Below are 15,040 nucleotides of genomic sequence, written 5' to 3' on the forward strand. Positions count from 1 at the left end.
ATGGGTACCTCTCTGCGTACTTTGAGAGTATTGTGCAATTTAAGAAAAAGTAGATAAAGTATCAAAATGAGTAATACATTATATAGGTGGCTGCAAACAAACTGCATTCTGAAGTTAGCCAAAGCCTAAATAATTATCATACCTCAAGAAGCAAGATTCTCAGTCCTTTAGCTCCTCCCCTTCATCAAACCCCATCCATTAGTTTTGGGGTACAATGGTCAAGTTTAGCCAAAAGATTAGATTCAAGACTTACAGCGGTTACTCTCTTGAACTCTTTTTTTTAATCTGTACACCACACATACAGAAAAATGCTATAAGACAATTTGAGGATTATTACAAACAATTGTCAGGCTTTACAAATATTTTCTTTAAAAGGAACCTGTTATTTATAAAGCATTAAATTTAAGTTTGCTTAAAACTGATAATCCACAAAAATCAATTTCATATATATTTTTAAAAAATATTAAATGATGTTTATGTATACACAAAATGCCTATGTAAAGACTTAATGACAAAGAGATTCACATAGTCTGTGCCAGGGTGATACAACCAGAATCATATTAACAATATTTCATAAAACTTGATGTGTTTAAAAAAAGTAATAAGGATAGATGCAGCTCTTAAGACCAAGAACAGTACTTACTGTATTGCTGTATTGCAATAGTAACCAAAACAATTTAAAATGTAACATCATGTATAGCATACAAGAAATAAAATAAATGAGGCAAACAGAAACTCTACAGCTATCCTTCTCACAGAAGTATTCACCGTTAATAATAATAATAATGATAATGATAAACTATTTCCTCAGCTGTATGAGCATAACGTCAGAAACAAATCCACTACGGGTCATAACACTTACTAGCACAAATGCATTGCTTTAGTAGAACTGTTATTTGTAAATAAAATGTTACTTACATTAAAATCTCTTTAACATCAGCATACAAGTCCTCCGTGCAACACAGTCTTAATATGTGAATTTGGTAGGACATGTTAACTGGATAGGAGATGGACCTTGAAATCAGAGGTCACAGTGAAGAAAAATGAAGTTATCTATCCAATTTCATTAAGAAACTACAAATAGAATTTTGTTTTAAACCCTTTTAATTTCAAATTACATACAAAGTTAAGTTGATATAATTACCAAAATTATTAAGTCAACACACCCCAACAAAATAAAGTTTTCAATTTAGAAGATTTATCTTAATCAATAAATTAGAGAATCTTTCTCTTGCAGCCATGCATTTAAGTGGTGGTAACGGGTCTGATGAATTACTTTTTAGAGTGCAACAAAGAAACTGTAGAAAAACGTCAGTAAACCTCCCATGTACAGAATTTAAATATCTGCTAACATAAAACAGAGACTTCCTTTCTCTTTGGGAGGGAGAGGTTAGGAGTAATACATTGATCAAGTTGAACATCAGGTAAAAAAGCCAGACTTTAATTGCAGTTTTTCTAAGCTTATTTCCCCAAATACATTTATATACTAGGATCATAGATTTTCCCTTTAACACCATGAGCAGGTCTGTAGTGGAGTTTCTAAAATCTAAATACTATACGTTTTTTGTTTGGCATACATTTTCTTTCATTAAAAAGTGAAAGGCATTTCTATGATGTTTTGGGAGTATGTTTGATTCACTGGCTGGAATGTTTGTCAAGGAATTTTTCAGATTACTTAAGTAACCGCTGACACAGCTGTCATGCTAGTTAATAAAGTCTGATTTTTCCCTGCTCTTGTAAATGGGAGAAATCTGCACCAGATTTGAAGTGAACATCCTGAGTGTAATACAACTGTATTAAAATATCACAAAAGTATTGTAGAGGACCATGGTCGAATGCATGCTTGCTATACACATGTGGATGCTTGCAAATTACTATACAATAACATGTATAGCCTAATATTTCACCATTTCAAGGCAATAAGATGGTGCAGTGTGGAAAGAAGGTCTCATTTAATGAAATGTTTTTTGTTTTTTTTTGCTTTGTCCTTTTGTGCTTTTTCAGCCTCTTGTGTCTGAAGTGGGAAATGCGAGGAAATGAAACTATGGCAGGAAACCCTCTTTTTGCTCTCGCATAGTTTTTCTTATCTTTACGCTTTTTCTGTGAAATTTTATGTTGAGTTATTCTCCAACTCATTAATGTTTCTCATCCCTAAGCTGCTGAACAGGAACCAGCTTTTTCTTTCATTTTTTTCTGTTCCTTTTTGGTTGCCCTCTCTCTCATTGCCAGGCTTCCTGTTTACTTCCATATGCTCCTCACTTCTTACTGTCTGATCTCCCCACCTCTGCAGGAGTCCACTTAGCCTCATTCCCAGCATTGAGCCCTACTGGGAGGGGCTGGACGCAAGCAGGTACAGGTCCCAGTGTTATGGTCCTCAGTGAGTGTGCAAACCATTGTCCCTTTGTTCTTGCACACTATATACCCTCCTTCACGTTGGTTCAGCACCTCAGACTCTTGACCCGTCTGCATGCTTCTGGACAACTACAATCAGGCAACAACAATACTGGTCGTAGTCTTTCGTTCATGAGCGGTAAAGGAGCTTCATTTGAATCTCTGGGGGAAAATGAGAATATATTATTCAGGATAGAAGAAGTAGATAATGGGACTCTTTTTCATGTGTCACAGTGAATGAATCACAATCATCTTTCATTATATTGCTCTATATTACTGCTATACTCATATTACTGTCCTTTATTTTTTTAGATTTATTGCAGTTACTGAGGGAGTTTGTAGTTTTTTGGAGAGAACAGCTAACCTTTTCCTTCTGCCTCCAGTCTTCTTGCTAAGTTAGGCTCACTCCTTGGCCAGAGTATACTTGCAGAGTAATTGCAATCTTCTTATTTAATGAAGGCCAGCGCTTAGACCCTGTTACAGAAGTACAATACATACATGTAATGACCACTCATTATTAAAATGGTGATTCATTCAGTGAAAAATTTAGTCCAAGGCAACTGATCTTTTAAAATTCTTTATATTGTGAACTTGATATTCCTGATGTTTTAAATGTAAGACATATACAGTCTCGATCAAAAGTTTAAGACCAATTGAAAAATGGCAAAAAATCATATTTTGCATGTCTGGCTCTTAACAAGTTTCCAAGTAGAGCTTCAGCATGCAACAAGAAGAAATGGGATTGAGACGAAACATTTTTTGAGCACGTAATCTATAGAAAACTACGCTTAAACTGAAACAGGTTGTTTTGCAGCTGATCACCTCCAAAAGAACCCCCGTAAACCCCCCAAAACAGAAATCAAAGTTCCAAGCACGAACTCAGCTCCACCGTTATTGTTGATCACTTCAAAAATGTGTTGCAGCATGCTTGATGCAAGTGAGTGGGAACATTTCTCCAAGTGGTGAAGACAGCCACACGAAGGGCATCTACTGTCTTCCACTGAAGGAAAAAGCACCCCAGACCATTATGGTGCCCCCTCCACTGTAGCGCGTAGAAAACATCTCAGGTGACATCTGGTTGTCATGCCAGTAACAATGGAAACCATCAGGACCATCAAGGTTAAATTTGTTCTCATCAGAGAATAAAACTTTCTTCCACCTTTCAGTGTCTCATGTTTGGTGCTCTCTTGCGAAGTCCAAGCAGTCAGTTCTGTGGTGTTCAAGTATAACACTACAGAACTTTGGAGCCTTTGAAGACGTTTTTTTGTTTTTGAACCCCTTCAGTCTCAGACGCAGTCTGATGGTTATGGGGCTGCAGTCGGCACCAGTAACTGCCTTAATTTGGGTCGAGGATCGTCCAGAGTCTTGATGAACAGCCAACTGGATCCTCCTGGTCAGTGTTGGTGAATTTCTTTTGTGTCTTCCACTTGACCCTCAGGATCATTTAAGAAATTCCAAATGACTGTCTTACTGCGTCCCACCTCAGCAGCGATGGCGCGCTGTGAGAGACCCTGCTTATGCAGTTTAACAACCCGACCATATTCAGTTTTTTTGCCTTTGCCATCAGAATGTCATGACAGTGTGACTACCTGACAGAAAATGACAATGAATCCAGATTTTTGCACAGATTTGGCCTTTTAAAGGCATGTGGTCCTAAACTTTTGATCTGCTGGGGAACAGCCTGTTTCAGTTTAAGAGTTGTTTTCAATAAATTGCCTGCTCAAAAAAATGTTTTGTCTCACTCCCATTTCTCCTTGTTGCATGTTGAAGCTCCACTTGGAACCTTTTTTTCAAGTGGTCTTAAACTTCTGATCGGGACTCTATGTTGCTCAGTTACGTGAATTGTATGTCCAAGTCTTGTAGGCCTTCTTTAATGACAAAATAAACCATTTTTGAAAAATTAAGTGCGGTGGCTGGTAATAAGGAGGTACACCTCTGCTGAAGTGTTTCAGGAAAATAAGATGCACTAAGCATTGTCCTGGGGCAACAACAGCTTCTTGCAACCTTCAGAAAATCTCAGTCTAGATGTGGATGAGCTATTTTAAACGTTTGTTTTCAAACTCACTGCAAGTAAAACAGAAATTAGCCCTGGCTCTATCCAAACCACTTTATATGTTGAAATAGACAGACACAGACTTTTGGAAACTTTGACACAGGCACCCATGTTTTCTTCTTGATTGTGTCTTTTAGTAACTCGTTTGATTTCCTTAACTTGTCCTGCCATTGACTCTTCTAAGAAGTAACCTTCTGCTTAACACCAGCTCATGTCTTTCTACCATTTGCAAATGGTCATGTAATTTCACTCACTTTTTTTGCCTTGTGACTGTGGACGGGCTATATTTCTGAAGCTCTGTTAAACTAATGTGAAAATGTATTGATGAAGACAGGTCTCATTGCCTGCATATCCATAAGCTGTGGAGTTGTGAAGCTGTGGATAATGATCCATTTAGGAGATTCATCCATTACTTCTAACTGCTGAGTTTCCAGAAGCCTAAACAAACCAGTTTGTACTATAAGGATAAATATGTCAGTAACTAATATGTTCAATTCGATTTAATTCAGTTCAGTTTAATTGACAATATATAGTGCCAAATCAAACAACAGTTGCCTCAAGATGCTTTATATTGTAAAGTAAAGACCCGACAATAATACAAAGAAAACAGAGAAACCCCCAACAATCATATGATGCTCTTTGAGCAAGCACTTTGGCGACAGTAGGAAGGAAAATCTTTTAACAGGAAGAAACCTCCGGCAGAAACAAGCTCGGAGAGACAGCCACCTGCCACGACTGGTTGGGGTGAAGGGAGACAGATGAGTTAAAGATGGGAGAGAGCCAGAGATTATTAATAACTAATGATTACATGCAGAGTGGTGTATAAAAAACTTATTCACAGTTTGTGAAAAAGGTGAATAAAAAAGCCTTCAGCAACCTAGACCTATTGCAGAATAACTAAGGGAAGATTCAGGGTCACCTGATCCAGCCCTTGCTATATATATATTTTTTTTTTAATCAAAAATGAACGTTTTAAACTTAATGCTAAAAGTAGAATGGATGTCTGTCTCCCAGATCCAAACTGGGAGTTGGTTCCACAGAAGAGGGCCTGAAAGCTTAAGGCTCTACTTCATATTCTACTTTCAAATACGCTAGGAACAACAACTAAGGCTGTACTCTGAGAATGAAGTGCTCTAATGGGTTGAAACAATACTAAAAGGTCATTAAGATGACCCTGATTATTCAAAACCTTGTATATAATGAGAAGGATTTAAATTCAATTCTGGATTTAGCAGGAAGCCAATATAGGATAAGTATGCTGTCTCTTTCTAGTCCCTAATAAGTATCTTCTCTCTTGCAAGAGAGGCAGGGAGCTTATATTCAAACCACAGTGTATACAAACCAGCCATAATCATATAAGGAACTCCAGCAGCATTACAGCTATGTAGGTCTGATAACAGATTTATGAATGTTATCAGCAATATTTGTTACCATAACAACAACTAACTTCTACTAAATTTTATATCATTTTCAACCAATATTGCTTGCAAGAAATAAATACCTAACAAAGATCCTGGTTCATCATAGACACCATCTTTCACATAGTTTAGAAATACAATGTTGTTGTCTACACAAATTTCTAACATTGATTGATCTGGTGTTATTGTAATGATAAACAAATTGTTGTTACATTTAATGAGAAGTCCTCATGACTTCAAATAGCAGATGGTATTTTTCAGTGAAGGTAGCTACTGAAACCTGGTACCTTTAACATGTATTGCATGTGACATTGCCTACTATACTGTTTATTTAGGTTATAACAAACAGACCTGCTATAAATGACTTTTATCACTAAATAAAGGGATTGTGGCTTCAAAGAAATTGTGGTTTCATTTCCTTTTTCCTATAGCGCTCTAGTACTAATTTCTAACAAGAATTTGGTTAGAAAGACTTTGATAACATCAAAGTGTCTCAGTTTCTTGTTATATACAAGCACAAGTTATATACTGTAACTCGTAATCTTTTAAAAATTTTGAATTTGGTCAAGACCTCTCAGATATCATATAGAAGGATAGATACCAAAATTGTTCAAACACTTGCAAAATTGGCACAAAATAGTATGTATCCCAACTAGTGGGATACCCTTCACTGGGTATGGTGATTGAATTATCCTTTCAGTTAGTTTTGATAAATGTGGCTAATCATTCACTCCACGCTCTGATATTCTTAATTTTCTATATATGTCATCAATCAAAGTCTCTCCTTTCTCACAAATCAGTCATAGCTCTACCATACTAGAGCTTTAACAGTGTTGGTCAGTACAGCCACTTCATACTTGTTACTACAGTGTTGCTCAAAATTTATTACTAACCGATAACCATTGGGTTTTACAAACAGCTCTCTGTTTCTAATATCAGGTGAAATTATTTATTTATTATTTATTTATTTAGTTTTGGGGTATCATGTTTCTTTGGTTTTTTTGTGCTCCTGACAGTGCTTTGTAATGGGAAAATGTGACGTCATACTGCAATGGAATTCAACTTTTGAATGAATGAAATTTTCATTGGTAGTAAAATTGTACCGTACACGTACTGGTTTGCCTTTAGCTTTAGGAAATGATAATGATGAAGTAGAGCTAAAGTATCAGGTGTAAAGTGGGGGATGATATAGAGGGAATGAAAGAAGGTAAAATGCAGTAATATGGCATATGATATAAGCATTCTGCAACTAAGGCATCCCATTATAAGACTAAATGTTAAACCGCTTTTAAAACCAATAACATAAAAAGTTATAAATCTAACAAATTACAGATAACTACTAGTAGTTCTTGGGTCCGGTACACAGTCTTTTACTGCAATGGTTAAAACTGGTCTATGCACATGCCTTCAGGACAGACATATTGAGTGTTCGTGTGGGTACCAATAAACCAGTTTGTTGTTGTCAGAATTATGCATGAATTTAATGATTTTGTGTATTGTACAGTTTAGTTGATATCCCCTTCTTGTGTGCACTTTAATTACTGCTTTGGAAACAAACATTTGTCTTATGTCACCAAACCTCTACATCTACACTCCATTCACTTTTACTTTTGAAAAAAAAAGTCACGATGTGTCCAGTATTGTCAAGATGTTTTTTCACTTACCAAATTCATATGAAACTTGATGGAGAAGTGGAACGCTGACAAAGGAAGAAATTGTTACATTTTGGTTTGACTTACTTTAAAATTGTGGGATAAAGCTTTAGTCTCGTCGGAGGAGTGCCTTCTCTGAGTTTGAAAGTTTGCGTATTTGTTGTTCTAGTTTAACTGCCTAAAAATAAACAGGAAATGTATCTTGCTGAATTTCTGTTTGCTAATGATTCATGATCACTGCTTTGACTTAGAACTTGGAATCCTGTAAATGGGGTCTAGTTTTTCTTTCTTTAATCCATGTTTTGTTCTGGTGTAGTTGGATTCATCTCCAGCACCATCAGTAAACTGTTATTTTGTAAAGAAGTACCATTTTAAATGATCACTTCATCTGTATTGTTTTCCACAGGTCATCTTCAGGAAAGGTGAGCCCAGAGAGCATTCGTTCAAAGGCATCTCCATCAGAATCATCTGAAGATAGTCATGACCAGCGTGGAAAAAAACCACCCCCAAGTCCAGGGAAGAAGGAGGAATTATCTCTATACAAAAAGACCAAAAGAGCAATAACAAGCAAGAAATACAGCATCCCCAAGCATGAAGCTGAAGCAACAACACCCATTGAACTCATCAGTCGAGGCCCAGATGGACGTTTTGTTATAGATCCTACAGACAGAGAAATGTCTGTCAAACCCCGGCGAATTGAGGGCTTCCCGTTTGTGGAAGAATCAGACCTATATCCTGAATTCCGACAGTCAGATGAAGAGAATGATGACGCTAGGGCTCTTCCACCAGTTATGCCCCCCTTGCGGCCTCACCAGATCTCCCCTATCTCCAGTCAGGAATCCTACCTGCAACCTCCAGCCTACAGCTCTCATTTCCACAGGCCCTTCGAAGGTATGACCATCATGGAGAGCAGTCGGCTCCAGGCCACTGGGCAGATCCGAGGCTCTCTCCACCACAGGGCTTTTTATGGCTATCTAGGTCCTCCTGGAGATCATGATCCTCCACCTCCTTTTTACATGCCAGATACCAGCCCACTTAGCTCTGTCATGTCCTCCCCTCCATACCTTGCTGAGGGTCCTTTTGGCCACGCTATGATTCCTGAAGAAATGGGAGAAAGTGATTTTCCGCAATATGCTGTCTCTGGTTTTCCACTTCCACTGACCCTCACCTCTTCCATTCGTTCTCCAGAGATTTGGCAGGGATTGGATTTCACCTTTGCAAGTTTGGAGGGACCCCAGTTCATTTTTCCACCACATCAACCTTTGCATCTCCGCCACGATTCTCCCTATCCCCCTCCACCTCATGTTCTTCCCCTTAGTGCTATCCAGACCTCCTCTCTTCCAATGCCCACTTATCCAGCTGTCCTGCCACTGGAGGCCCCAAAGAGCCACTCAAGCAAGTCTCCCAGCAAGGCCAGGCCTCATGGCTCCCCAGCCAAGCATTTAGCTATGCAAGAGGCACATTTAGGGCAGCTAAGACACACAAGCCATGGAATGGGTGTGCCGGTTTTGCCTTACACCGATCCAATGGCCCATATTGTTCCTAGCACATTCAGTAGCTTGGACACACGATGGTTTGAAACCACTCCTCATTTCAGTCCCAGACATGCTCGTAGGATGGATTCTGGCATGCATCAGGTGGTTCTTCAGCCCTCTCGCCTCTCACCCCTCACCCAAAGCCCCCTTAGCTCTCATGAGGGCTCCCCAGAGATAGTAGTTCGTCCCAGGCCACGTCCCGGCATTGTCCAACCTACTATACCTTCAGAGATGTCTGAGATTACCCTCCTCCCTCCTTCCACAGCCAGCTTCTCAAGAAGATCTTCTCCCTCCTCCTCACCTGCTCAAGCCCAGGGTAGCAGGAGAACAAGCCCCAGCTACCATTCCCACATGGCCTTTGCCACCTCTGCAACCAGCTACCCAGCTTCCCAGTCTCCATCACCCCCCATGGAAAGCAGCAACATATTTGGGCAGATGCCATCTCAAAGGAGGACTGAGGAGGAGATCCTTCCATCGGAGCCTTCTCCACCCCAGTTGTCAGCTTCAGGGTAGGTCCATAAGGATTACAGAGCGGGATACCATTTGAGTCATCTGCCCCAACCCATAATGCTTTGGTTTGTGAAGTTGCTCTGATATTTTTGTTTCTGAAGTGCTATGTACTAATCATTATTTCCTAAAGTCATCTCTGTGGCAAATTAATTTTATAGTTTAGCTTATGCTTTTTTCATTTGACTTAATGAAAATGAAAGTTGTATGGTGGAAGGAAACCATTTTGTTCGGATTTTTGTTTTTGATTTCCTTTTTTTAAGTTTAGCTTCAATTTGGTCAGTGCTGCTTTTCATGTCAGACATAAACTTACTCACCCACTGAATCTCTGAAGCACTGTTTCAAAATATTCACCTGGAAATGTACATCGTAAATTTTCATGTGAAAATGCTAAAAGTAAGTAAGTAAATGGTGAATTGACAAGAAAATGCATTTGCTTCACAGATTGCATTTCAGACCTTTAAGGGCTACAATCCATCTGGTTAAAAAAAAATTAAAAACCATGGCCAGTCAAATGCTTTTTTGGGGGGGGGGGCAGGCCCCTGAAAGCCTGGTAATATGCAGACATCACCACGGGATCCCTGTTTTTCCATCTGTATTATGTTACCCTGCTTTCACCTAACAGGAGGACTCTCATAATATCCACCAAGTCAGTTCCCCAGAGAAAACACCCATTGTTATGTCCAGCTCCAAGCCTTTGAAGATGCCTTTATCATGCAGAGGGATGAGTTCATCGTGGCAGGCCCTGCGGCCCATCCTCAGCCTTAGTAACTTGATTGCATGACCAATTCTCCCTTGCTGTCCAATCTTTCAGATTTTTTTTCCTACTCTACTTTCCTCCCCCATTCTATAACCCACGCCTCCCCAACTCCCTTAAACGCCTTCAGGTCATCCAGGTCTGACTACCAAGGGAAGGTTGTTGGGCAAAGTGTGTCACAGGGCCTGTCCGCTTCTCATGTACTGCAATGTCTCCATCATTATCAAGTAGGGGCAGTGTGGTGGTTCTTGATGGCTCCTGGAGTCTTACCTGCTTTGTTTTTGATTGATCTCAGCTATCTGGGCAGCGTTGTTGTGACCAGGTCCTCTACACCGCAATAGGTAAGGGTTGGATCCATGTCTGAAAGGGGGGGGTTAGCAGGTGGGACTTTTTTGATCACCTCGTCCTTTAAAGGGGAATACAAGCCTTTGAGTCTTTGAGTTGTTCCTTACTTCAGTCAACACATGTAGCTGATTTCAGTTCTTTCTTTTTTTCCCTTTATGTCAAAGTGGCTATGCATTTTAAGTTCTGCAGTCTTAAGTACATTATGCATTCTGACTGATATGCATATGCCATCTGTAAGATAATAGATCAGGTCAGAAATGTCTCACCAACATGTTTTCATGCTTGAGTTGTTTGCTAACTGACCACAATCACAAAAACGTTAATCCTGTTAATCTGTTAAGGATACCAAATCACAGATGGATATATCCTTAGTGTATATATCTCATGAAAACATTTAAAAGTTTTTATTTACATCACTACATATAACCTTAACCAAATTACTTCAGCAAAGATCAGCTGGCACTTATACAATGCTTGATGGTCAAAGTACATTTCACTTATCCTTTCTGTTTCTTTGACACACACACCTACACACACACACACATACTTTTGAAAAGCACACTCCAGCAGTAGTAATAGTTAATGTTTTTAGGCCTTTTGTACCTGAGTTGAGACAGGTCTTGCAGCCCGGGACACAGTACCATGTCGTATGCTCGAGTCCAGCTGAACTGCACGCAGCTCATGTTTTTCGGGCATGGTATGCAAAAGTCACATGAGTAAAATACACTGAACTAAGTGCATTAAAGGGGTTAAGTTCGCTTGGCTAAGTAATGGGTCAGCATCTATGAGTATGCCTTTAACCCTCATTAATGGTCACCATATTGGTTGTTGTGTGTGCAACAACTCTGATGTTTTCATAGCCCTATAGCCATTTATTTTGACATGATGCAGTCTTCCCCTGAACAATAGGTCAGCACCTCAAGAAACCCTCTACACCAGTAGTAGTATAATACTAGAAAAAGTCAAGAATCAAGCAAAGCGAAGAATTTTATTCAAAAAGTTCTCCAGAACATCTGTTCCATCTATTGCAGCTTCTCCCTCCCTGTAATGTGGGAATCTTGTTCTGCTGTATCACTGAAATATACCGCTAAAGACTAAACCACTTGTCCACTTGTGTGGGGACTGCTCTTCCTCATGCCGCTGAACTCTTATTCAAGATAATTTATCTGGATTTCAGAAGTGGGGCCAAACCTCCATACATGTCCCTTCCGGTTCTCTACAAGCTATTTGTTCTCGTTTTTGCACCCCACCCTCACTCCCTCCCTTTTACAATGATTTAACTACTCATTAGTACATGGGGATCTGCCTGGCCCGGGAGCTGCTGCCAGTTCTCTCTGAGGCCTTCCCCAAGCCGCAGCCCCAATTCATGATCACATCATCTGCCATTATCTACTAGAAATGCTGTCAAACTTATGAGGATGTGGTCCCAGCCAGTGAATCAAGCTTTGTTATTAGAAATACATTTATGGGTAGCTTTTGGTAAAGATTGAACTGGGCTACAGTGGTCCGTTATTTATCGCAGGAGTTACGTTCTAAAAATAACCTGCGATAGGTGAAATCCGCAAAGTAGCCAACGTTATTTTTTAAAGTTATTATAGATGTTTTAAGGCTGTAAAACCCCTCACTACACACTTTGTACACTTTTCTCTCTTGTTTAAACACCCTCAAACTTCAAACCTTCGTAGAAAAATAATTCCAGTATTATAGAATGAAACCAAAGATCAAACCCTGTTTTCAGGTCCAGAACATGGGAATAGAGCAGCTGCCAGAGAATTCAACATGAATTCAATGAATCAATGGTACAGAAGTAGAGGAAGCAAGAAGAATGAGTTGTTTGACTTATCTGACTGTTTTGTTTTGCTTAATGCGCCTCAACGGGCGATCGAGGCTCAAGAGTTGGGAGTTCGCCTTGTAATCGGAAGGTTGCCGGTTCGACCCCGGCTTGAACAGTCTCGGTCGTTGTGTCCTTGGACAAGACACTTCACCCGTTGCCTACTGGTGGTGGTCAGAGGGCCCGGTGGCGCCAGTGTCCGGCAGCCTCGCCTCTGTCAGTGCGCCCCAGGGTGGCTGTGGCTACAATGTAGCTTGCCATCACCAGTGTGTGAATGGGTGGATGACTGGTTGTGTAAAGCACTTTGGGGTCCTTAGGGACTAGTAAAGCGCTATACAAATACAGGCCATTTACCATAATTCGGTGTGCCTTATGGTCCAAAAAATACGGTAACTTCTACCTTCCTTTAGCATGTCCAGAAGTCCAACTTTTTGTGCGATGGTTAGCATCGTCCTCTGCCTTTTACGTGCTACTGCAGGTGCCTTTGACGGTGCAAAACGTTTCGTCGACATTGTTGTGTTTGTTGGGGAGAAAACGTACAAACATACAGTACAGCACTTCAGAGTCACACTGCTAGCAATCGAAGATTTATGTAAATTTGACAAGTTGAACACATTACACAGGAGACAGGAGACACGGCACGGAGGAGATTAATTGACACTGGTCTACAACCGATCAGGACACGGAACACAATGCGCTGTAAAAAAAAAAAAAAAAAAAAAAAAAAGCATGCAAAATTGCACACACACACAAAACAAATCCACGAAACAGCGAAGCCGCAAAAAGCGAGGGACCACTGTATACTCAGACTGAACATTGTGCATTTTGGTATGCCTACCAGCTACCGCCAGCTGGCGTTTCAAATTGTTACCCATTTTTCACTATGTCAAGACAAAGCAGAGCACACTGCTAACTGCTTGGCTTTTGGGATGGATGGATTAACCATAGTTTATGTTCAGCTGTCTCTTGTGAGCTGGTTGTTTTTGTCAAATTTCTTATGTATCAGTATTGCTCAGAGTGTAGCTGTACTCTGCCTTTTTGGCCAGTTCCCAAGTTTGTCTCACCACAAGACTGAAAAAAAAAAAGAAATGTCAGGACCCAAAATGATCGTTTCCCAACTTCTAAGCTGAAGAAGGTTGCTTATTCAGCTGGAGTCCGGATTATCAACTAGCAACCACCTGTCAGCTTCAAAGTGATGCCTGGAAAGCAAATCACTTCCTGTGTAGACTTAGTTAACAGGAATAATTTAGTTACTTAAAGTATTCCCTGTGACAAGCAAATCTGAATACCAAGGCAGTAAGGGAATTCTACTTGATAAGATGCCTTAAAACAATCAGGCTACATTAAAGGTGAAATTAAGTCCAGTTTAAAGCAATCTAATTAACCCTCAAGTCACAAAGCTATTTTAGCATCTAAATATACAAAGTAAGGACATGACCCTGACATATTGGAAACAGGACTTTTTAAAAAGTGATTTCCATTTTTTATACATATGCTCGTTTCTTTATCTTACTGTATATTTTTTATTGTTTCTTTGCAAAAGGAGTTAAAAACAAAAATTACACCTGCACAGTTTATTTAGCATCCTCCTCTGACACTTCCCTGCAACACAAATTGTCTTTGCTTCAATAAAAATAGAAAATAATACATTTAACATGTTATGTTTGAGGGACTGATCTATACCTAGATGGTAGTATCATTTTAACACCAAAATGTTGAACTCAGTCTATAATGCTTTGATCAACAACAATCTACAATCCGGTAGAGCCACATTTGGGGCGTTCTTTCATATTTGATCAATTCCATTGATAGGTGCTTCATTAATTAAAAACAATCTTGTATGTAGATGTGTAATGTAGAAAATATTTTGTAAAGAAAGACTTGAAAATGTTTGGATTGCTGACATATCTGAAAGAAATTACTTATCTAATTATGGAAAGATAACAGATAATATAAAATAAAATAATAGCAGTGAGGTTCTGTGCAAGGTGACACTGCTTTGTCTTTCAAACACAATTTGCAATACAACCTGTGCTCTGGGCACACATTGCAGATGCATCGCAGAAATATCCTGATCACCTCCTTAAGGGCCCACCTCTATGGGAAGGATTCATGTACACAATAGTGTATCAAAATAATCTGAAATTTGATAATCTTCATGTTCTGATGTTGACAATCATTCATTTGAGCCAGTTTATCAATTTGGCATTAGCCAAATTATCTCCGTCAAAGCTTTTGCAATTGTTTTTGCAGAAAATCTTGCTACTCCAAGTATGTCTATCATGGTTAAAAAAAAAAGAACAACATCAGACTGGAGAGAAATGTAGTTAGATGGTAACACAGAGAGGGAAGAAAGTCAAAAAAGTAAAACTGAGGGTAATGAACTACCAGAAGGCAGCATTGCAGACATCAAGGATAGCTACAAGTACCTTGGATCCTGAATGGGAACCATGAAGAGGCCACTAGGAAAGCCCCAAATACCTTCAGAGAGTAAGGCAAGTCCTGAGCAGTCTGCTGAATGGGAAGAACAAGTCCTGGCAGTCAACACATA

The 15,040-nt window shown here is 39.5% G+C and overlaps 1 protein-coding gene across 4 annotated transcripts in view; it reads left to right on the forward strand.

The window, feature by feature from the left end:
• The window catches only part of LOC120721729 (protein turtle homolog B-like), a 155,154-nt gene that overhangs the window by 126,848 nt on the left and 13,266 nt on the right, over positions 1 to 15,040 (forward strand). For 3 of the 4 annotated variants that reach the window (XM_040012240.1, XM_040012247.1, XM_040012263.1), the window contains one exon: positions 7,921 to 9,558. In XM_040012240.1, the coding sequence (XP_039868174.1) occupies positions 7,921 to 9,558 (1,638 nt within the window). Of the gene's footprint in view, positions 1 to 7,920; positions 9,559 to 10,608; positions 10,655 to 15,040 lie in introns of all 4 variants that reach the window. The other variant, XM_040012255.1, reaches the window with a different exon arrangement.

Source organism: Simochromis diagramma, unplaced genomic scaffold (genome assembly GCF_900408965.1).
Source record: "Simochromis diagramma unplaced genomic scaffold, fSimDia1.1 OVJJ01000123.1, whole genome shotgun sequence".
NCBI classification, from domain to species: domain Eukaryota; kingdom Metazoa; phylum Chordata; class Actinopteri; order Cichliformes; family Cichlidae; genus Simochromis; species Simochromis diagramma.